Source organism: Arabidopsis thaliana, chromosome 5 (assembly GCF_000001735.4).
Source record: "Arabidopsis thaliana chromosome 5, partial sequence".
Classification (NCBI taxonomy): Eukaryota; Viridiplantae; Streptophyta; class Magnoliopsida; order Brassicales; family Brassicaceae; genus Arabidopsis; species Arabidopsis thaliana.
Window position 1 is genome coordinate 12,421,454 of NC_003076.8, and position 22,409 is coordinate 12,443,862.

At 37.7% G+C, this 22,409-nt stretch overlaps 1 protein-coding gene, 2 long non-coding RNA genes and 4 pseudogenes across 7 annotated transcripts; 4 read left to right on the forward strand and 3 right to left on the reverse strand.

Moving 5' to 3' along the window:
* Nucleotides 1-1,770: 1,770 nt before the first annotated feature.
* Nucleotides 1,771-4,248, reverse strand: AT5G33075 (annotated as a pseudogene; the record flags this gene model as incomplete). Its single annotated transcript has 1 exon — nt 1,771-4,248.
* A 1,867-nt stretch (nt 4,249-6,115) lies between these two features.
* AT5G33100 lies at nt 6,116-6,790 on the forward strand (annotated as a pseudogene; the record flags this gene model as incomplete). Its single annotated transcript has 1 exon — nt 6,116-6,790.
* Nucleotides 6,791-7,974: 1,184 nt separating this feature from the next.
* Nucleotides 7,975-11,598, forward strand: AT5G33125 (annotated as a pseudogene; the record flags this gene model as incomplete). Its single annotated transcript has 1 exon — nt 7,975-11,598.
* A 1,234-nt stretch (nt 11,599-12,832) lies between these two features.
* AT5G33150 lies at nt 12,833-13,804 on the forward strand (annotated as a pseudogene; the record flags this gene model as incomplete). The annotated part of the gene is made up of 1 exon: nt 12,833-13,804.
* A 4,450-nt stretch (nt 13,805-18,254) lies between these two features.
* Nucleotides 18,255-18,789, forward strand: AT5G05045. Its single transcript, NR_142806.1, has one exon. It is a non-coding gene; the product is annotated as an other RNA (long non-coding RNA).
* On the reverse strand, nt 18,539-19,075 carry AT5G05055. The gene has a single exon (NR_142807.1). It is a non-coding gene; the product is annotated as an other RNA (long non-coding RNA).
* Nucleotides 19,035-20,836, reverse strand: AT5G32670 (START domain protein; the record flags this gene model as incomplete). Its single annotated transcript, NM_001344089.1, has 7 exons — nt 20,747-20,836; nt 20,395-20,533; nt 20,077-20,232; nt 19,916-19,990; nt 19,339-19,382; nt 19,270-19,297; nt 19,035-19,202 (listed from the first exon to the last, which is right to left on the reverse strand). The coding sequence occupies exons 2-7, from the start codon at nt 20,500-20,502 to the stop codon at nt 19,035-19,037; spliced, it is 579 nt and encodes a 192-aa protein (NP_001331018.1). The 5' UTR covers nt 20,503-20,533; nt 20,747-20,836.
* Between the last annotated feature and the right edge of the window lie 1,573 nt (nt 20,837-22,409).

The following is a 22,409-nucleotide window of genomic DNA, read 5'->3' on the forward strand; positions in this document are numbered from 1 at the left end:
AACTTTCTGATTGCAATATTTCATGATTTTGAATATGAAACCCGACCTTAGCTAGCTACCACGATTATGCCTCATTTTTTGCTAAGCGTAGTACATTTATATCCACGTTTTCTTAAATCTTGTCATTTTTGTTTTCCAAATATACCAAATTATCAATCGGTATGAAGATGTATTGATATTTATAGATGACAAATTTATTTGTAATTATAATGAATGCTACTACAGATTTTTTTTTATCATAGGTAACATGTATATTATATTGGGATAGACAAATTCGATAGTTGTAAATCTATTTTATTGCTTCACATTTATTTGAATTATTGTAGCAGATATATTTTAAATGTCATTGTAAACTTACTCAAATTGCTTATGATAGAATTATTTGTACTATTGCAAGATACTTATGCATATTAGTTCAAATTTATATGTGTTTAACCTTATATCATTTGAACTAATAAAGAATGTGGTAAACTATGATCTTATAAATAAAATATCAAATATCAATAAAATGTTTAAAAAACAAAAAAATTGCAAGTATAATTTATTGTTAAAGCAAGAATGTTTCTAAATAACTAGCTAACTAATTTTAGCTTAGTATTTCAGCTACCTCAAATTTCAACTAAATGTTGGAAATTTTTTGTTTAACCTTAGTTTGATAATGTTACTTGTGGATGTAGGATTTGCATACTCAAGAATTTGTTTGTTTGTGGGTTAAAACTCTTAAGATCAAAATGTACAAATGAATACAGGTATGAATTTGTATATATATATTGATAATAATTTCTGTAATGATTTCTATCATGAAATCTAAATCCCAAAGATCATCTAGATTCAATTTAATTCAACCATTAACAGTTTCTTGTAAAAGAAGAAACACTAACCTTGATCCATTGCTTGATGGGGATGATGGATTCAAGTCTTCAATTGATTTTCTCCTCCCTCTGACCTCTTATCACTTAATGATTCTTCTGATGGATGAAGAATCTAAACACTCACAGTTTCGTTTTGTCTCTTTCAGCAGTCGTGTTTGTCGTTACGAACACTTACGTTTTCGTTTCTATTCATCTCTTTTTATAGTTGTGATTGGTTATCAACACAACAACCAGTAACGTACAGATACGACCATTCACACATGCATGTATATACACAAGCAGTTATAACAAATAATAATAACCATCGTATATGTGTATATATAATACATGTGCATGACAATTAAACTAATTTGGACAAAACAATAATTGAGGTAAGGAAGGAGGGTTATCAATACACCCGGATTATAATGACATTAATCGAAACTGATCCATCACGTTGTCGTCTTTTAATATTATAATCTATACGTTAATATGAACTTGAACTTTATAGTTAAACCGAAAAACACATAGGCGACACTGAATATAAAATATGCTTACATTCTCCCACTTGGTCTTTGTGTTAACTTGATGGTTTATTAACTTTAATGTGCACTTTAATATCAAGCTCATTTGATCTTTAATTATTTAAATAAAATTAAAACTGACCGAATCATGGCGGTCACACGTCATTGAACGACATGCTCCCTTCCATGTATCACAAATCACTTCTAATTCTATGTTGTTCTTTTATATTGAGAAGAACAATAATTCTCAAAATACTCATGTTATCTATGAACCGTAAATGTGTACACATACTTTAATGATAACATCTTTAATCAAATAGAAACATAACTTTAAGCGAATTCATAATGTCATTCACACAACAAGCATTCTATAATCAAAACAGCAAGGACTTATCGATAACCCCCATACGCTCCACATGGCCAATGAACGCCTTGGGTGCTAATCCCTTAGTTAACGGATCTGCGACCATCATATCCGTCCTTATATGCTCAAATGACACTCTATGTTTCTTAACTTCTTCTTTGACAGACAAGTACTTTATCTCCATGTGTTTAACATCTTTCGAGTATTTGTCATTCTTTGAAAAGAAGACAGCTGCGGAATTATCACAGTAAATTCTGAGCGGCTTTTCTATGGTGTCGACAATCCGGAGCCCCGAGATAAAGTTCCGCAACCACAATGTATGAACTGTGGCCTCAAAGCATGCCACAAATTCAGCCTCCATAGTGGAAGAAGCAATGATAGACTGCTTTCCACTTTTCCACGATATTGCTCCTCCAGCTAGTAGGAACAAATATCCAAAGGTCGATTTTCTACTATCAACGCATCCGCCATAGTCTGAATTTGAATATCCAATAACCTCAAGATGATCAGATCTCCTGTATGTAAGCATGAGCTCTTTGGTGCCTTGCAAGTACCTGAGGACCTTCTTTGCAGCTTTCCAGTGGTCCATTCCGGGATTACTTTGATATCGACCCAACATACCAACATCAAAGGTGATATCTGGTCGAGTACATGTTTGAACATAGTTCAAACTCCCAACCACTGATGCATAGAGAATTCTTTCCATTCCTTTACGTTCCAATTCATTTCTAGGACATTGCATTTTACTGAACTTGTTCCCTTTCTGAATTGGAACTACACCACCAGAGCATTCACCCATTCTATACCTCTCTAAGATCTTATTGATATATCCTTTCTGAGATAAGCTTAACAATCCTCGAATAATTTCTATCCCGATCACATACGATGCCTCACCCATATCTTTCATTTCAAAGTTCTTAGAGAGATATTTCTTTATATCATATAACATGCCCATATCATTAGCAGCAAGCAAAATATCATCAACATATAAGACTAAGGCCATCTCCATTGGTGAGATACTTTAAAAATTTCTCAAAAAATAAATATAATAATATTTTATTATGATTTAGTTTCTGTCCAATTATAAACACACACATATACACATAGTCTCTCAATCATTACTCTAAAGTTTCTCTGCAGAGAAACTATTCTCAATCTCTCTCCTATCTTTCTTCTACTTTATTATTATTTTATATTTTTTAGTTAATGAGAAACTATGTGAGAGACTACTGATGGAGATGCTCTAAAATCATAAACTTGCTCCCACAGACCTTCATGTAGATACATCGGTCAACTGTAACCTCTACAAAACCATATGACGTAATGGTATCATTAAATTTCAAATACCATTGTATGGAAGCTTGTTTTAGCCCATATATCGCCTTTTTCAGCTTACACACCAGATTTTCATTTTCTGTGGTCACAAACCCTTCAGGTTGATCCATATATACTTCCTCCTCAAGCTCTCCATTTAGAAAAGCGGTTTTCACATCCATTTGGTGAAGCTCTAGATCATAATGAGCCACCAAACCCATAACAATTCTTAGAGAATCTTTCTTTGAAACTGGAGAGAAAGTCTCTTTATAGTCAATGCCATCTTTTAGGTAAAACCTTTAGCAACAAGGCGAGCCTTGTATCTTTCAATGTTACCTTTCGAGTCACATTTAGTCTTAAAGACCCACTTAGAACTAATGGTTTTGAAACCGTACGGTAACTCTACTAAGTCCCATACATTGTTGTCACCCATTGATTTTAATTCTTCTTACGCAGCATGAAACCATTTTTCAGAATTGTCACTTTCCATGGATTTTTGGAATGTGTTCGGGTCTTCATCAATGCTTAAGCCACATTTACTTTCAACAGCATAAATCACATAGTCACTTGAAATGGCAGACCTACGTTGCCATTCAGATCGCCTTAATGGTTATTGTGGTATGCCATTTTCTTCTTGAATAGTGACAGGTTCATTGTTTGTCCCTTCATCTAGTGAGGTTGGTACATCATCATGTTGTACTATTGTGTCATTTGACTGTACTAAAACAATAGGAACAACAACCTCAGGTGTAACAACAGGTGAAGAAACTTCAACCTGGACTTCTTTAATGTCCCCCTTTCTTGGTTCACCACTCCCACTAGTTTGACCATTTTCAGTGAATCTAGCATTTCCCGTTTCAACTATCCGCGTACTATGCTTAGGACAGTAAAATACATACCCCTTTGATTTTTCTGGATAACCAATGAAGAAGCCACAGACAGTCCTAGAATCAAGTTTCTTTTCATGTGGGTTATATGGCTTTACTTCTTCTGGACATCCCCAAACACATAAATGTCTTAAACTAGGTTTCCTTCCCGTCCACAGTTCAAAAGGAGTCTTAGGAACTGCCTTACTAGGAACTCGGTTTAAGACATACGTTGCAGTCTTTAATGCATATATCCACAATGAAAGGAGTAAAGAACTCTTACTTAACATGCTCCTAACCATTTCCATTAAAGTACGATTTCGCCTCTTGAACCAACATAGCCTTCAATTCCTTAAAGTTCCATTTATCTTTAATGGTGTTCTAATTCACCTGGAACTGGCTAAACTCAAAAGGTAAAGAGTTCATAATGAATTGGACCAAGAAATTCTCATGAACTTCCATTCCCAAGGTTGATAACCTTTCTGCCAAATTAGACATGTGGGTCACATGACCATGGATTGGCTGAGACCAGTCAAACTTTTTCGTAGTAAGCTCATTCATGAGACTTCCTACAACTGACTTATCAGCCAATTCTGATTGTGAACACTCTTTGATTTTCTGCATGACCTCCCTTGCTTTCTCTGTCTTAGGCATAGTTGGCTTAACACTTTCTGCCATTGTCATCCTCATGAGGTTCATACTCAGCCTGTTAGACCGCTCCCATGTCTCATAACGAGATTTTTCATTTCCGGAGCTATCTAGTGTAATGGTTGGAGGTTCCTCATCCGTTAGTATTGTAGAGTCCAAAGCCATTACACCCAATGCAAAACGAATATGTTCTGACCATTCAGCATAATTCAGTCCATTGAACTTCAAGACAGAGTTAGTGGATGCATACAAACTTAATGAAGCTGCAAACATTTAAACATGCTTACCTATTAGTGCTTTGATACTTTTATACAAACTCTTAAGGCCTAACTTAAACTTTAAAGCATGAATTTAAATAACCTTTGGGCAATATCTAAACACAAGCACGTTAACGATGCTAAAGTTTTTGTTCTTTTATGATTAATCAAATTACACATATAAATAAAAAATAAACATATTACCTTTAGGTATACATATTATTGACTATATCGAAAAATGATTAATTCTTTCATATTATTAACTTATATATTCAAGAATATATAGATAATAAAATAATTAATCAATCTTACATATCATTTTATTTAGCATCTCTTTAATCATGATCAATTAAATAAACTTTTATTTTTCTAACCTCTATATGTATTATAACAAGGCCACTTTGATGACTAACAAGCTATATACAATATAAACACTAAAACATTTAATGGGTAATTTATTTTTATGTGTTCATAACCAATATTTTATAACACAATTGCCCAACTTAAATAAAATGCAGCGGATATTTTATAATCGAGACTTCACGTAACCGTCATCAAGAAACCCAGAATTTATTAAGATGATAACTCTAAATGCACACTTAAGCATACAGGGGAAAACTTTAATAATCTGATCACGATTCCAAAACAATAAATTCTCAGATTCTTTTCATTTCATTTTTAATGTGCCATAAAAACCCAGAAACTTCCAAATATGATTCTACGAGTATCATCATGCACATGCAATAACAACTTCAATAATTCCACATGTTCCCAACAATAAAAGGTTACGTTCATGGTGACGAACTAAGTTACGTTAATTCAACAAAATTCCAGAAGTTATAATAAACCTTTTTTAAACATGCGTTGGAACAGTGATGAACGAACATGGTAAATTAATTAAATCTAGATTAGCTCTGATACCACATATTGACAATAATTTTTGTAATGATTTCTATCATGAAATCTAAATCCCAAAGATCATTTAGATTCAATTTAATTCAACCATTAACAGTTTCTTGTAAAAGAAGAAACACTAACCTTGATCCATTGCTTGATGGGGATGATGGATTCAAGTCTTCAATTGATTTTCTCCTCCCTCTGACCTCTTATCACTTAATGATTCTTCTGATGGATGAAGAATCTAAACACTCACAATTTCGTTTTGTCTCTTTCAGCGGTCGTGTTTGCTGATAAGTGTGTATTTTGCATGTCTTGAGCATCCATTTGTCATCATTTTAGCATCATATCATCACTGTTTTATACCATTTCACATCATTTGTCATCACTTTGCATGGTTTGGATAGTTTTGCATGCATGTTGCATATTTGTGTTGTTTTCAGGTGATTTGGAGCTGTCGACGAGCTAACTGGAAGAAGGGGACCTGATCATGACAAACCACTCGACCCAGAGGTCGAGTAGGAGCTTCAAGATCTCAAGAGACCACTCGACCCCCAGGTCGAGTAGAAGACACCGCCACTCTACCACAACACTCGACCCCCAGGTCGAGTGTCTTCATCCCCATCTCTTGACCACCACTCGATCACATCACTCGACCCCCAGGTCGAGTGACTTCACCTCCATCTTTTGACCACCACTCGATCACATCACTCGACCCCCAGGTCGAGTGACTTCATCCCATTGCCAAACCTTCACTCGACCTCATCACTCCACATGGATGTTGAGTATCACCATCACCACCACTCGACTGCATACTCGATGACGAGCTTTAGAGCCTTCTTCATTCCGCACTCAACCAGACACTCGAGCACAAGGAAGAAAAGAAGACTCCAGCTATTCACTCGACCTCTCACTCGACCACATGGGTCGAGTACAGTTCTTAACCCGTCCCAATACTTCATCGTTTTGAGTATTAGGGTTTCGGGATATTTGGATATAAGTAGCATGTACTTCACATTTTCGACAAGAAGTTTTTTTTATCTAGTTTTATTTCCGCAGACCTTGTGTTCTAGACTTTTTGTAATCCGGATTTCTCTTTATCTATTCAGTATTCAGTTTATGTTCTTGATTTCGTTTACTGTTGTTCATTCTGTTATCATCCTGCTGTTATATTGTTGTTATCATGTTTTCAATTTGTTCAACGTTTATGCTTTCTATTATGATATCTGAGTAGTGAATAGGTTTCTGAGGATGGGTTAGACTAGTGTAGAATTCTCAGTATGCTAGGTGATTGAGTATTGGTTGATAGATCCCTTCTGGATTAGTTGTTCTTAATGCCTATTGCTTTCTGATCAACTGGAATTTGAGCCCATACATTTCCGCGCCCAAAAGGTGTTCGATGAAATGTCTGAACCACTAATTCCAGAGATTCGTGACCCTGTACCAAGGTATTGGTTGCAGGGAACGTTTTGGCTTTAACTTGTTGATTCGTAATGCCTGTTAGGTTAGCTCTCGTCAATGGTGATTGAGTCTGGGACTAGGTTAGCTTGAGAGTCTCTGTTGCGGTGGCACTTAGATTTGGTTAATGAACTTGTTGTCTAGGGTTAATTTATTGAGCATGTCAATCACCTGTAAACTAAGGAAACAAAACTACTCAATTACCCCATCCTTAGGAATTCTTTATCTGATTGATTTTATTGTTTACTCTACTGCTGTGTACTGCATCCTGTCATATGTTGCTTAGTTTATGCAATTCTTTACTGTTACTCGACCTGATACTCGACCACCTAGTTGTCTGGCAACAGACTGTGCAGTCGAGTATCCCTGTTACATTATCTGTCTGTTACTCGACCTGTCACTCGACCACACCCTGTGCTCTGCAACCAGCTGTGTTGGTCGAGTGTTTATTTGTTTCTGCTTGATTTTCTGTTTTCTGCATGTTCACTTAGGACTGCTAGAACGCACCAAAACCTGTTATTGCTTGGCTTGACTTAGTGACTTCTGATCACATCTTGATTGTTAGCATCACACCCATTTGGATTGACAACCTAAAATACTACAACGACATGATTGGTGTTTTAGGATAATTGACTAAAAGCCTATTATCAATTTGGCGCCGGTGCCAATTGGGTGTTTGTTTGTTACATATGAGTTTTCAGACTTGCTTAGATGATGTTCTTTTTCAATTTTCTTTTCGGTTACTAACTGTGTGTTTTTCTTGTTGTCTTTTTGATCCAGGTACACCTCTGCTGTATGCGAACTCGATCAACAGGCAATCAGAACCTCCTTTTCAACGACAACATCAACCGCATAGCTCGCGAACTCAGAAAAAGGAGAACCACAGTCAACCCTGTACCTCAGCAACCACTCGAAATGGCTGAAGAACAGAATCAACAAAATGGCCCTGCCAACATTGGTTCTGGAGATGCACCACGTGATCACCGTCAGAGGAAGGGAATTGCACATCCAGCTATCCAGAACAACAACTTCGAGATTAAGAGTGGTCTCATCTCGATGATTCAGGGGAACAAATTTCATGGTCTGCCAATGGAGGATCCACTCGACCACCTTGATGAATTCGATAGGCTCTGCAACCTAACAAAGATCAATGGTGTCAGTGAAGACGGATTCAAGCTCCGTTTGTTCCCATTCTCCTTGGGCGACAAAGCACACATCTGGGAGAAGAATCTGCCCCATGACTCAATCACCACCTGAGATGATTGCAAGAAGGCTTTTCTATCAAAGTTCTTCTCCAATGCCAGAACTGCAAGACTCAGAAATGAGATTTCTGGTTTCTCACAGAAGACTGGTGAAAGCTTCTGTGAAGCATGGGAGCGTTTCAAGGGTTACACCAACCAATGCCCTCATCATGGCTTTACTAAAGCCTCTCTGCTCAGCATTCTTTACAGAGGAGTCCTACCACGCATCAGAATGCTTCTGGATACCGCCAGCAATGGGAATTTCCAGAACAAGGATGTTGAAGAAGGCTGGGAATTGGTTGAGAACCTTGCTCAATCAGATGGCAATTACAACGAGGACTGTGATAGGACCGTCAGAGGAACAACTGACTCTGATGACAAACATAGGAAGGATATCAAAGCGCTGAATGACAAGCTGGACTGGATTCTTCTTAGCCAGCAAAGCATGTGCACTTCCTTGTTGATGACGAGAAGTATCAAGTCCAAGATGGGGAGGGTAACCAGTTGGAAGAAGTCAGCTACATCAACAACAACCAGGGTGGCTACAAAGGATACAACAACTTCAAAACCAACAATTCCAACCTCTCGTACCGCAGTACCAACGTTGCTAATCCTCAGGATCAGGTGTATCCTACACAACAACAACAAGGTCAGAACAAACCTTTTGTTCCCTACAACCAAGGTTTCGTTCCTAAGCAGCAATTCCAGGGGAACTACCAGCAACCACCGCCACCTGGGTTTGCACCTTAGCAAAACTAAGGTCTTGCTGCTCCTGATGCTGAAATGAAACAGATGGTCCAACAGCTGCTACAGGGACAAGCATCTAGCTCAATGGAAATTGCTAAGAAATTATTTGAATTGCACCATAAGTTGGACTGCAGCTACAATGACCTGAATGCCAAAGTGGAGGCATTGAATACCAAAGTCAGATACTTGGAAAGCCAATCAGCATCTACCTCTGCACCAAAAGTTACAGGACTTCCAGGGAAGTCCATACAAAATCCAAAAGAGTATGCAACCGCTCATGCCATCACCATCTGCCATGATCGAGAGCTGCCAACTCGACCTGTCACTGATTTCATCACTGGGGACAGTGATGTTCAAGAAGGGGAGGCTTCTACTCAGGTTGAAGTCTCTGTTGTTGAATTCAACCATTCTACTGGTTCTGGCCATCTCACTCAATCCACCTCGGAAGAGAAGGCCGCCATAATCGAGAGAATGGTAAAACGATTCAAACCTACTCCACTACCCTCACGTGCTCTTCCGTGGACATTCAGGAAAGCATGGATGGAGAGATACAAGTCTGTTGCAGCGAAGCAGTTGGACGAGATTGAAGCAGTGCTGCCACTAATGGAAGTTCTTAACCTGATTCCTGATCCTCACAAAGATGTGAGAAATTTAATACTGGGAAGGATCAAGATGTATCACGATTCAGATGATGAAAGTGATGCCACTCCATCTCGAGCTGCTGATAAGAGGATTGTTCAAGAGAAGTTAGGAGACCCTGGTTCATTCACTCTACCATGCTCCCTAGGTTCATTGACTTTCAATAAATGCCTTTGTGACCTAGGAGCATCAGTAAGTCTAATGCCACTCTCAGTAGCTAAGATGTTGGGTTTCAACAAATATAATATTGCAATATCTCCTTGATCTTGGCTGATGGGTCTGTTAGACAACCTCATGGGTTATTAGAAGATTTGCCTATCAAAATTGGAAATGTGGAGGTGCCTACAGACTTCATAGTGTTGAACATGGATGAAGAACCAAAAGATCCCTTGATCTTAGGAAGGCCCTTTTTGGCTACAGCTGGAGCAATCATAGATGTTAAGCAAGGAAAGATTGATCTTAATATGGGGAAGGATTTTAAAATGAAGTTTGACATCAATGATGCTATGAAGAAGCCGACAATAGAAGGACAAACCTTCTTAGGTGAGGAAAAGGATCGGCTAGTTGATGAACTTATAGTGGAACTTAAAGAAGCAAATAACTCAAAAACTGTTTTGACCAAGAGTGGTAAAGCTGGGTATCTCCCTAGTGAAACTTTGAGTTCTGAGAAGTCATTAGACTCACACAAGGCAACAATTGGCTCAAAGGTTTACAAGGGCTTGATGGGGTCTGACACAAAGGTAATGAAAGCTAATGAAGTAAGTTCAACACATGCTCGACCAACTGATTCCACCAACAACTCGAAGAAGCCTTCAACTTGTCCTGAAAGCTCATGCTCGACCAAACAACTCATGGCAAGCACTCAGACGTCAGATGATTGGTTAGAACTCAAGGAGAGATCTAAATGGCAGGACAAAGCCATACAAGAGCTAACACATATTGTGAAAGAGCTGAAGGATCACATCAAGGAGCTCAATAGAAAAACCAACCAAGTACCACTCAACATCAAGGACGCCCTTGACGATGGAGCCACTATTCTTGTCAGCAAAGAAGGATGTGAATTCCTATCAGAATGGTGTAGAGGAGAAGACTATCTTAATAAAAAAGAAGCTTACTGTGAGGACATGGCCTCTGAGTACCCAATTGCACACCTGTCAAGAAACCCTAATGAGTATGATGATCACTCTACTCAAGAAGGAGAGGAGACCACATTTCCTCTCCGCAACCCACCTTGAGCCAAATGAGTATGAGAAGTCAAGCTTAGAGACTTAAAACAAGCTCACTTGGGAGGAAATCCCATGTCTATCTTTGTACATATCTTTATTTTTCCTTGTTGATTTTGATGCATTAAGTTAGTGTCTTGAGGAGATAAGTATAAAGAGCTGAGTGAAGTGGATTCTAGCTCAGAAAGTACAGTAGTATACTTGACCACAGAGCAATGAAAAATACTCGACCATGTTTTAGCTTATCCATGCCAGGAGATCACTCGACCGCGGTGCTGGCCGCAACAGAAGAAGGGAGGTCGAGTATCCTTATAGCAGTACTCGCCGCCACAGAGCTTATGAGGTCGAGTACCTACCTGCTGGAGCTGATACAGAACAGGGCGGTTCGTCTATGGCCTGGGAGCAACCACAGGAAGCCATTGACGACCAACTTCATTCATTCTTCGACTGAGGTAAGTGTCTCACTTCACCATTGTATTATATCATCTATTGTGATTTGTGCTTCATTTTGTTTCTTTGATTGGATTTGTCCTGAGTACTCTCTTCCAAGTTTATTCACACAGTGGACTGTGTGATTTAAGTTTGGGGGAGGGCTCAGGAAGTGTGTGTTGCATTGTATATATTCTTGAGTCTGCATTCATCTAAGGCATAGAAAAACCAAAAACAATTTGAAAAATTTCAGAAAATGATTTCACAAAAAAAAAAAAAGAGTGTTCATGTAGTTGCATTACATTTAGGATCGAGTCTACAGTGTTTCATTTAGGATTGTTGCATATGCATAGGGGATGATGATGAGATAGCCTTGTAAGCATTTTGATTCACCGGATAAACTCAGTGCCCTCGTTGCTAGTTGTGTGTTGCGTAGGCAATGAATTTGAAATAAAACTGAACCATGCCTAGATTACTCTACTCGACCACACTGTCATGATTTGATACCATTCCCTATCAATTTGAACCTTAATCTGATCTTTAATTATCATGTCTGCATCAAATTTGAACTCATGGATACCCTAAAATACTTGGATTTTCTTATTCATTTTGATCACTCTTGTAAATCCAAGTAGCTGACTCTCCTTATTAGAGCAGTTAACCCAAACCCAAACCTAGACTTTCTTTCAATCCCTATATCACTTGTGAGTGTTTGTGAGGTCTTATTCCGATTAAGCTTGGTAGAAAGTGTTAGGTTCGTAACGACAAAGATAGTGTCTCATGTAGTTCTAGTTCGCATTTTTCGGACTAGATAGGACTAGGTGGGCGCTTATACTTTGGGTTGGGATGTGTTTAAAAGAAAAAAAAAGGGTTGATTCATTGATAAGAAAAGGTAAAAGACTCTAGGTGAAGTAAGCTAAAGAAACAGAAAAAGTCTAGTAAAGGTTTTGGGATTTGAAAAGAAAAGAAAGAGTTCTTGTTAGCTATTGAAGATGGGCGAAAGCCCTTGGTTTTAAAATGTTAAAAACAGGAACCTTAGTTGTTAAAGAAATCCAAATCCGCTAGATGTATCAAAGTGTGGAGAAAGCTTCTCCTAGAGTTAAGAGAAAAGAAAAGAGTGATTAGAAAAAGAGCTTAAAAGATTCATGAATGCAAAGGGTAGGCTTAAGTTCTTATATTGGGATTGGAGATGGGATTACCATTAGAGCTTCATTTGATGTACTCTGGGTAGTTGGGATCTTATCTCTGTATGCATAGCTTGGGACTTACCTTTAGCATTCTACTAAAGCTTAATCATTTTTTGAGAGATCCCCTATTACTGAAGCCTATTCTGTAAGGGACCATCTTTGTCTCTTGACCTTTTACCTTAGCCAAATGAGTTCTTTGATGATGAATTGCTTGATTCACGTTCCAGAACTAATGAATGTTAAAGGGATTGGTAGATTTGAAAACTTGTGTAGGTCGAGCATATGAGTCGGATTGATTGATTGATAAGGCATGGCTAACGTTTTTAAGTAGAATTCGATCTTGCAGCTTAGAACTTTCAACTTGGACATTGATTTCATCTGGTCTATCTGGTGCTTTGGCTCTGAGTCCCCGCTTTCAAACCTCACTTCCAGCTTGTTCTTGATTGTTTGCTTGAGGGCAAGCAAAGACTAAGTTTGGGGGAGTTGATAAGTGTGTATTTTGCATATTTTGAGCATCCATTTGTCATCATTTTAGCATCATATCATCACTGTTTTTTACCATTTCACATCATTTGTCATCACTTTGCATGTTTAGGATAGTTTTGCATCATGTTGCATATTTGTGTTATTTTCAGGTGATTTGGAGCTGTCGACGAGCTAACTGGAAGAAGCGGACCTGATCATGACAAACCACTCGACCCAGAGGTCGAGTAGGAGCTTCAAGATCTCAAGAGACCACTCGACCCCCAAGTCGAGTAGAAGACACCGCCACTCTACCACAACACTCGACCCCCAGGTCGAGTGTCTTCATCTCCATCTCTTGACCACCACTCGATCACATCACTCGACCCCCAGGTCAAGTGACTTCATCTCCATCTTCTGACCACCACTCGATCACGTCACTCGACTCCCAGGTCGAGTGACTTCATCCCATTGCCAGACCTTCACTCGACCTCATCACTCCACCTGGATGTTGAGTATCATCATCACCACCACTCGACTGCATACTCGATGACGAGCTTCAGAGCCTTCTTCATTCCGCACTCAACCAGACACTCGAGCACAAGGAAGAAAAGAAGACTCCAGCTATTCACTCGACCTCTCACTCGACCACATGGGTCGAGTACAGTTCTTAACCCGTCCCAATACTTCGTCGTTTTGAGTATTAGGGTTTCGGGATATTTGGCTATAAGTAGCATGTACTTCACATTTTCGACAAGAAGTTTTTTTTATCTAGTTTTATTTCCGCAGACCTTGTGTTCTAGACTTTTTGTAATCCGGATTTCTCTTTATCTATTCAGTATTCAGTTTATGTTCTTGATTTCGTTTACTGTTGTTCATTCTGTTATCATCCTGCTGTTATATTGTTGTTATCATGTTTTCAATTTGTTCAACGTTTATGCTTTCTGTTATGATGTCTGAGTAGTGAATAGGTTTCTGAGGATGGGTTAGACTAGTGTAGAATTCTCAGTATGCTAAGTGATTGAGTATTGGTTGATAGATCCCTTCTGGATTAGTTGTTCTTAATGCCTATTGCTTTCTGATCAACTGGAATTTGAGCCCAGACATTTCCGTGCCCAAAAGGTGTTCGATGAAATGTCTGAACCACTAATTCCAGAGATTCGTGACCTTGTACCAAGGTATTGGTTGTAGGGAGCGTTTTGGCTTTAACTTGTTGATTCGTAATGCCTGTTAGGTTAGCTCTCGTCAATGGTGATTAAGTCTGGGACTAGGTTAGCTTGAGAGTCTCTGTTGCGGTGACACTTAGATTTGGTTAATGAACTTGTTGTCTAGGGTTAATTTATTGAGCATGTCAATCACCTGTAAACTGAGGAAACGAAACTACTCAATTACCCCATCCTTAGGAATTCTTTATCTGGTTGATTTTATTGTTTACTCTACTGCTGTGTACTACATCCTGTCATTTGTTGCTCAGTTTATGCAATTCTTTACTGTTACTCGACCTGATACTCGACCACCCAGTTGTCTGGCAACAGACTGTGCAGTCGAGTATTCCTGTTACATTATCTGTCTGTTACTCGACCTGTCACTCGATCACACCTAGTGCTCTGCAACGAGCTGTGTTGGTCGAGTGTTTATTTGTTTCTGCTTGATTTTCTGTTTTCTGCATGTTCACTTAGGACTGCTAGAACGCACCAAAACCTATTATTGCTTGGCTTGACTTAGTTACTTCTGATCACATCTTGATTGTTAGCATCACACCCATTTGGATTGACAACCTAAAATACTACAACGACATGATTGGTGTTTTAGGATAATTGACTAAAAGCCTATTATCATTTGTCGTTATGAACACTTAAATTTTTGTTTCTATTCATCTCCTTTTATAGTTGTGATTGGTTATCAACACAACAAGCAGCAACATACAGACACGACCATTCACACATGCATGTATATACACAAGCAGTTATAAAAAATAATAATAACCATCGTATATCTGTATATAATACATGTGCATGACAATTAAACTAACTAAACAATAATTGAGGTAAGGAAGGATGGTTATCAATACACCTAGATTATAATGACATTAATCGAAACCGATCCATCATGTTGTCGTCTTTTAATATTATAATCTATACTGTTAATATGAACTTGAACTTTATAGTTAAACCGAAAAACACATAGGCCACACAGAATATAAAATATTCTTACAATATATTGATATAGGTCAAATTGCCCTAAGTTTCCTCCCTCAAACAAGAGATCGTCGTTAGTACTTAAGTGTTGAATTCCACAAAGCTCTTTTGTTCACACAATAGGCTTAAGTGTCAAGATTAAGCTAGATATGTAATAAGTAAATAAAAAGAAAGCAATGTAAGCAAATAGAAATGTTTGGTCTAGGGTATTCTCAGGAAATAGATGAATAGTAGATCTAGAAATAGCTGGGTTGTGATCGAACCATTCTTAAACCCAAATTCTAATTTTAGAATAACCGGTGGTGTGCCGTGAAACTCACTATGCCTAAAGTTAAAGATTCCTAGTGGTGTGCCGTGAAATCATATACTAAGACATTCATGCGAAACGAGTTCGATAAGCTTGTAGTTCAAATCTAAAAATAAAATTTTCAACTTGGATAAGCTGAGGAAAGCTATGTTTTTTAAGTTGTTCGAACAAAGGAATGATAATATTATCACTTAAAAAATTACAAAAGATCTTAGATTTCATTTTTTTGTTGGGTAGACGTGGAGGAGCCATAAAACGATGAAGAGAGCCCAAGGAAAGAGATGCAAGGTATGATCAACCCAAAGTAGAGAGGAGTTCGGAGTACCTAGCCATAATCTTCTAGAATTCGAGGACGAAATCTTTTAAGGAGACGAGAATGTAATACCCCTGACCATGACTAGTAATACGTCGGACGGTCGCGAACGTAGAAGTGCGATCGTAACTTAGAAAAAATTTCGAAAAGAAAAATTATACGGAGTGGTTGGTAAATCAACATTACCCAAATGATCATCAATCATAGAAATGTTACATAAGGAGTTTAAGATCAGTTCAATAGTGAGTGGATATTTTATCGGCTAATACTACATATCAAGAAGACTAGTAGGAGTGTCAGACGGTCGAGCCCGCGCCCAAACGGGCGCTCCGTGGCAGACCTCGCTTCTCTTCATTCTGCAGCGGTCCGGTCCGCCAAGGACCGCGGGCGACAAAACGAAGCCCATACCCACCCCGCATTGCCCATTGGTCTAACGGGCCGGCCCACAGACCATGACCTTCAACTTCCTCTGTTCTATTTGTTTTCTTGTGGTTCATGAATCATGTCGCTTGCAACAGGGTTTTGGCTTCATCAGATGCAAGTCCAGCAGATTGGCTGTTATAACCTTGTCGTGGAAGCAGAAGATTAAATTCATAATCTCTCAATCACCGAGCCAACAAACAAGCACTAGAAGCACCAGCAACAGCGTGTGAAACACTGATACGTCCTGAAGGCTATGACCTTAGCATCGTTCTCTTCATCTTAGCATCATTGCTTATCTAAAAAATCTAAAAAATGAAAAAACAAACAAGTTAGATCAACTACATAAACATAACAAGGATTCAAAATTTATAAACTTTTCAACATTTCAATAGCTTACGATGAAGAGAACGACAAGTCTCTACCTTTAGCTTCTACAAAATCAAGTTTCTTAAACAAGTGTTCAATGTTGAGGATGTCACAGAGGAAGTCTTCAACAAACCTGTTGCTTGGTGTTTGTCAAATTACATGCTAAAACCAAAATAGAGTTTAAACAGAATCATATTAAAACTCAAACGTAATACTCGAACTCAAAGAGGTCTTAAAATCTGAAAGTCTGAAACATAAACTAAAAGTATTCGACTGAAACTGAAAGTCTGAAATTGAAAGTCTGAAACATAAACTAAAGTATTAGACTGAAACTGAAAGTCTGAAACATAAACTAAAGTATTAAACTGAAACTGAAAGTCTGAAACATAAACTAAAGTATTAAAATGAAACTGAAAGCCTGAAAACATGAATCTCACACTCAACTCAAGATGTCTCTTCAATCTTCATCAATATCAAGCAACGTCGGCATCTTCGTCAACAATTGACTCAAAAGTAGGCACTTTCTCATCTTCAAGTTCAACATATACTTCAGCCTCCTTTACATATGTCCCATAAAAATAACAAAATCAATGCATGATTTATAATTCTGTACGCGCAAAAAAAATGAAAATTATTTGCTTACCATTTTCATATGCTTCAAAACCTTTTGACCAATTGCGGCTGCATATTAGTGCTTGAACATGTTTCGATAGAAGACGGTTTCTATACTTGTTCAAAACTCTAGCGCCAATACTAAAAGAGGATTCAGAGGCTACTATTGTGATCAACATTCCTAAACCGAATCTTACACTTTAACAACTGACGATTGTAAGATTTAGTACTATTTTGAGTGGTTCATATGCATAATCTTTCTTGCAGTGCTTGCATTGTGCTCTTTCTACTGCTTGCGCAGTCTTATCTGTCTTCCAGATCACAGTAAAATGTTCCCAACAATCTGCATACTGCTTTCTCTTCTTCGGTTCTGGACCTTCTGGTGCTGATGTCTTTCCTTTGTCGTTGTCGTCTTTGACATTATTATCACTGACATCATCATCCTCAATATCAATTGTTGGTCTTTTAAGAGATTTAGATGTTTCAGCTCCATCAAATCTTCCTTGTTCGTTTTCCTCAAATCTACTACAGTGGATTTCAGCCTCAATGTCTCTTTGAGACTCTAAGGGGGGGGGGGGTGTATTGGTATAGGAATTTTAGAAGACTTTTCTATTTTTTCTATAAATCACCTGTTGTTCAACTAATGATTTCTAAATAAAATTTATGTAAAATCATTCAAAATCATTTACAACCCCTTGTTATTCAATTAATGATTCATAAAATTCATATCAAATCCACTGTTATTCAAAAATTACCAATTTTTTAAAGAATAGATTTTGAAAAGGATTGTGGGAGACTTCAGATACATTTGTAGTTGAAAATAGAGGCCAAGAAAATCTCACCTCTAGAGGTGGGATTAAAGAGTTTTCACATAAATTTTAAAATAACGTTTATATAAAAAAATTGCAGAAAACAAAATGCTCCATGTATCTTCTTCTTCTCCTCCCCATGGCTTTGAGTCTTTGACTACGTACTTCTTTGTTTTCAACGATAAGTTCTCTTTTTTTGTTGTGTGTCTAAAATCAATAGTTTGTAAATTCTCTAGAGCATTTATTGAAGAATATCTAATCCATGGTGAAATTTTCGCAGAGACGACGATGCCATGGGCGTACACATCTTTAAAGAAGATCCTTTCTATAATCCTTAATCTTCTTCGTATTTTAGAATAAAACCGACATGTGATGATGAATTGATGATAGTTATGGTTGAACGACCTCCAGCAGAAAGATGACAAATAAAAAAAACTAATTTGGGGTTGCTATTCATTGTGTCAAGTAAGAGCGATTCCCGTAAGCCATATTTCGTCCCAGACCGTGATATTTAACGAAATCATTATGTACTATGTAGGTAAGGAGAGGAAGGATGTGAAAGAGAAGGAGGTGAAAAATCTGGGGCTGCAATAATCGACGGTGGAAATGCTGCTCATCACGGATTCTTCTCCGGAACATCGACGCCCATGATTAAAAGGAGGGATGAGTTCATTCTACCAGTATAGTGGTCATGTAGATAAAGCTTCAGCCATGAATTAGATGGAATTAAGAGCCCAACGTGGCCTATACAAACTTGTATTCAAGACTAAGTGCTGCTCTGAATCAATAATCCATAATGCTTCATCCCCAGTAATGCATGAAGCTTTTTACATACTTCTACAATTGTTAGTACTCGTGTAATAAGCAAAAACTTTGATCAAAAACTGTTTAATTGTTTATTAGAGAATCTTGAGATTAATGTCATGGGATAATGGCAACCATATGATCAAGCTGGCACGAGACTTGAGCTTTTGGAGGTGACGAGAAAAAACATAATCATACACAACACCAATGTCACAAAGTTTAATGATAAATCTCACCAAATCACTAGAGCTTTGTTTTTGTAGCTACAGAAAAGTCTATAGTTACAACAACCAAGGATTTTGGATTTTGGATTAAATCAACTAGAATTACCTTAAAGTCTACTAAAATCTCTCCAAATCTAATTCCACTAAATCTTACAGAATGTTTAGTCCAATACACCCCCCTAAGTCAATTGATCTAAACTCAGGAAATTCTTCTGAATCCTATAATAATTAATGAAGTACAAAACAATAAATAACTGTCGACAATTTTCCAATCAAAGTACAAAATTGATTCATAATCAATAAATCAACTTACCATTACGAATCTATATCTCACAGACTTTGAGATTTTGGTTTGAAATTCTTTAGACTTGGAGAGTTTGAGAGGTTGAGACTTTGAGTCGTTGACGTGATCAGTTTCGTGTCAAGCAAATTATGCTAAAGTCGTCAAAGCTTCTAGTTTTTTTTTTCTTAAATACTAACTTCAAAGCTTCTAGATAGTACAAAAGGTTTGATTTTTTCATTTAGTTAACGACGTTAGCTAAACAAGTTCATTTAAGTTAAACGATTAAGTCAAAAGCACTTAACTTGACTGAAACTAGTTTCTAAAGTAAAAAACATTACAAAGAGTTTTATGACATCAAGTCAATTATAAGACAATTCACAAACAGAAATATAATTGTGATACAAAGAGTTTGATGACATTACCTGGTTCAAAAATTCGTTGAGTCTTCTAGTACTTCTAATGATACTACCCTCCAATAGGTCGAGTCTTCTAGGATTTTGGAAGACTCATAAAGAGGCCTGAGGACTTTAGGAACACTTGAGACCTACCAAACCAAAGAAACTTATCAATCAACATAAATAGAAGGCTTCTAAGGGACATAATGTTTTATTATCATTCCAATATACTTACATCCAAGTCAACATGATCAACGATGTGAATAATGGAACCACCACCATCACAAGGACGGATAAGAAACCCGCTTGACAGCATTTTGGCTCTCACAAAGCTTGAAGAGAACGGACCATTGGGGCCAACAGTTGCAGAAGTGAGTGACCTCTCACAAACCTGAAGGCAAAAAGCAAATATAAGGCAAATCTAATAAACATAATCATAGATGAACAAAACCAGGAGTGAGTGCTCCTAATAAATCGGTTCATTTGTCTAATCGCAAGTGTCAAAACATGATATAGGCATCTGCAGCAGCATAGAAGTTGTGGCACAGAGGACACCACTTCCAAAACTTGAAAGAAACGAGCTACCGTATTGAAATCCAGCAAATTTAGCAGAGGAAGAGTTAATCATGATCGTAATATCCTCTGCTCCATCACTACTCATTGGAGACAATCTATCATCGACAAAACCATCACTTCCTCAAAAGCATTAATTTTTAAGGTCGACAATCATACAAAAAAATAAAAACCAAATCTGTTATTATCAATCAATTATGCTTACATGCCATCAAAATTCCTTACTAATTATTCATGTCCAAAGAGAAACCAACCTCTATAATGAATCTTTGAGAGATGTAAAGGAGTCGATAGAGAAGATTACAAATTTAGAAATATATATCCAATAGTACCTGAACAATCGAGTCGCAAGTAGTAACAGAGGCCTAAAGACTAACAACCTGAAGAAAAAGAAGATTCTTCAAAGTGAACAACGACTTTTAACAGACTAGCAACCGGAAGAAGAGGAATCGTAGCAAAGGAGCATAACAGTGCTATCTTGGAAGAAGAAGTGGGGCAACCCGAAAATCCGCGGTGCAAAACGGGTTAGCCTTATTTCAACCGCAATCCAAACGGGCCAAGACCGCGAGGCCCACATTTTTTTGGTCTTCCATACATGGGCCCAAACCCACCCCGCAACATCCCTAAACGGGCCAGGCCCGCGGAGCAGAGGCCTGATTGACATGGCTAAAGACTAGTATCGGCTACGGTTGGCATTGGACAGTTAAGGTTATCGAGAAAGTTATCAAGGCTATCAAGATTCTTATACCAGGATTTGTTATGGGCAATTTGGTTGATCAAGGAAACTAGTATCGGCTGCGGTTGGCTTTGGGCAGTTAAGGCTATTGATATAACCCTGTTTTTACTGATTTTATCTATGTTTTAGATTTAGGATTTTGAGTCTTTTTGTTAGTTTTCGAGTCTTTTTAGAGTCTTTTCAGTTATTCCATGCAGTGGGACAACAATGGAGATGAGGAGACATTTTGGAGCAAAAGCTAAGGAAAAGGAAGCTAAGGACGATTTCAGTTCAAGATTCAGCGAGAGTGTCGATCGACACACTCCTGGTGTCGATCGACACCTGTTTCGGCCCAGAGAAGTCCATTACGCTTTCAAGTTTACAGAAGTGGAAATTTGCCCCAGGAGACTTTCCTATTTGCATTATTAGTCCTTGGGTGATTATTAGGTCATTTATATAGTTTTAGAGGTCATTATTTAGACCTATAAAGTTCTTTTCATCCCTATTTTCATAGAGACATAAGCTATTCATCCCTATTTTCAGAGATCCATCCAGTTTTCAATACAATTAAGAGATCATTTCATACTCTTACCTTATTTGTTGTGTTTATGCTTTGTTACTCAATTATGTTGCTTGTTTCAATCATTATGTCTTAGTAGTTTGCTTGTTAGGTTTAGGATTTTTCATTAGGATTCATATGGTTTAGTAGATCGCCACCTGTTAGGTTATCTATAGAATTCTTCGTCTTTAATTGTTCTCAATGCTAGTTCTAGAGTAATTAACTAGAACTTGAATCCAAACAATAGATATACCTGCCATAGGTATCTGTAGTTGGATATATTATTTGATGAGCCTGGTTTATAGGTGTGTAATAAGAATCGGCCTATTTACTAAGGTGAACAATTGAACTCGTTTAGAATGCATGTTTAAGTTATAGATCTCTCGTCTTCTCCGGTTATTCTTAGCTATAGGCATAGGGAGTTTCGCGAAACGCCACTGGTTATTCCATAATAAGATTTTGAGTTTAAGAATGGTTCGATAACAACCTAACTATCATTAGTTTCATGCATTTTAGTATAGTTTGCGTATGTGATGCTTTCCCAAGGTTGTATCCTAGTAGTGTGTGCGTAGTGGCTAGTTTCCTACACATGAATGGTACGAAGACTCGGAGATGACAAGCTCGCAACCTATGGTCGAGTGCTGCATGACGATGTAGCCTGAGTTTCACTAGAATATGGGACTCTGAACTTAGTGATGTTCTATACTAGTTTAGCCTTTTT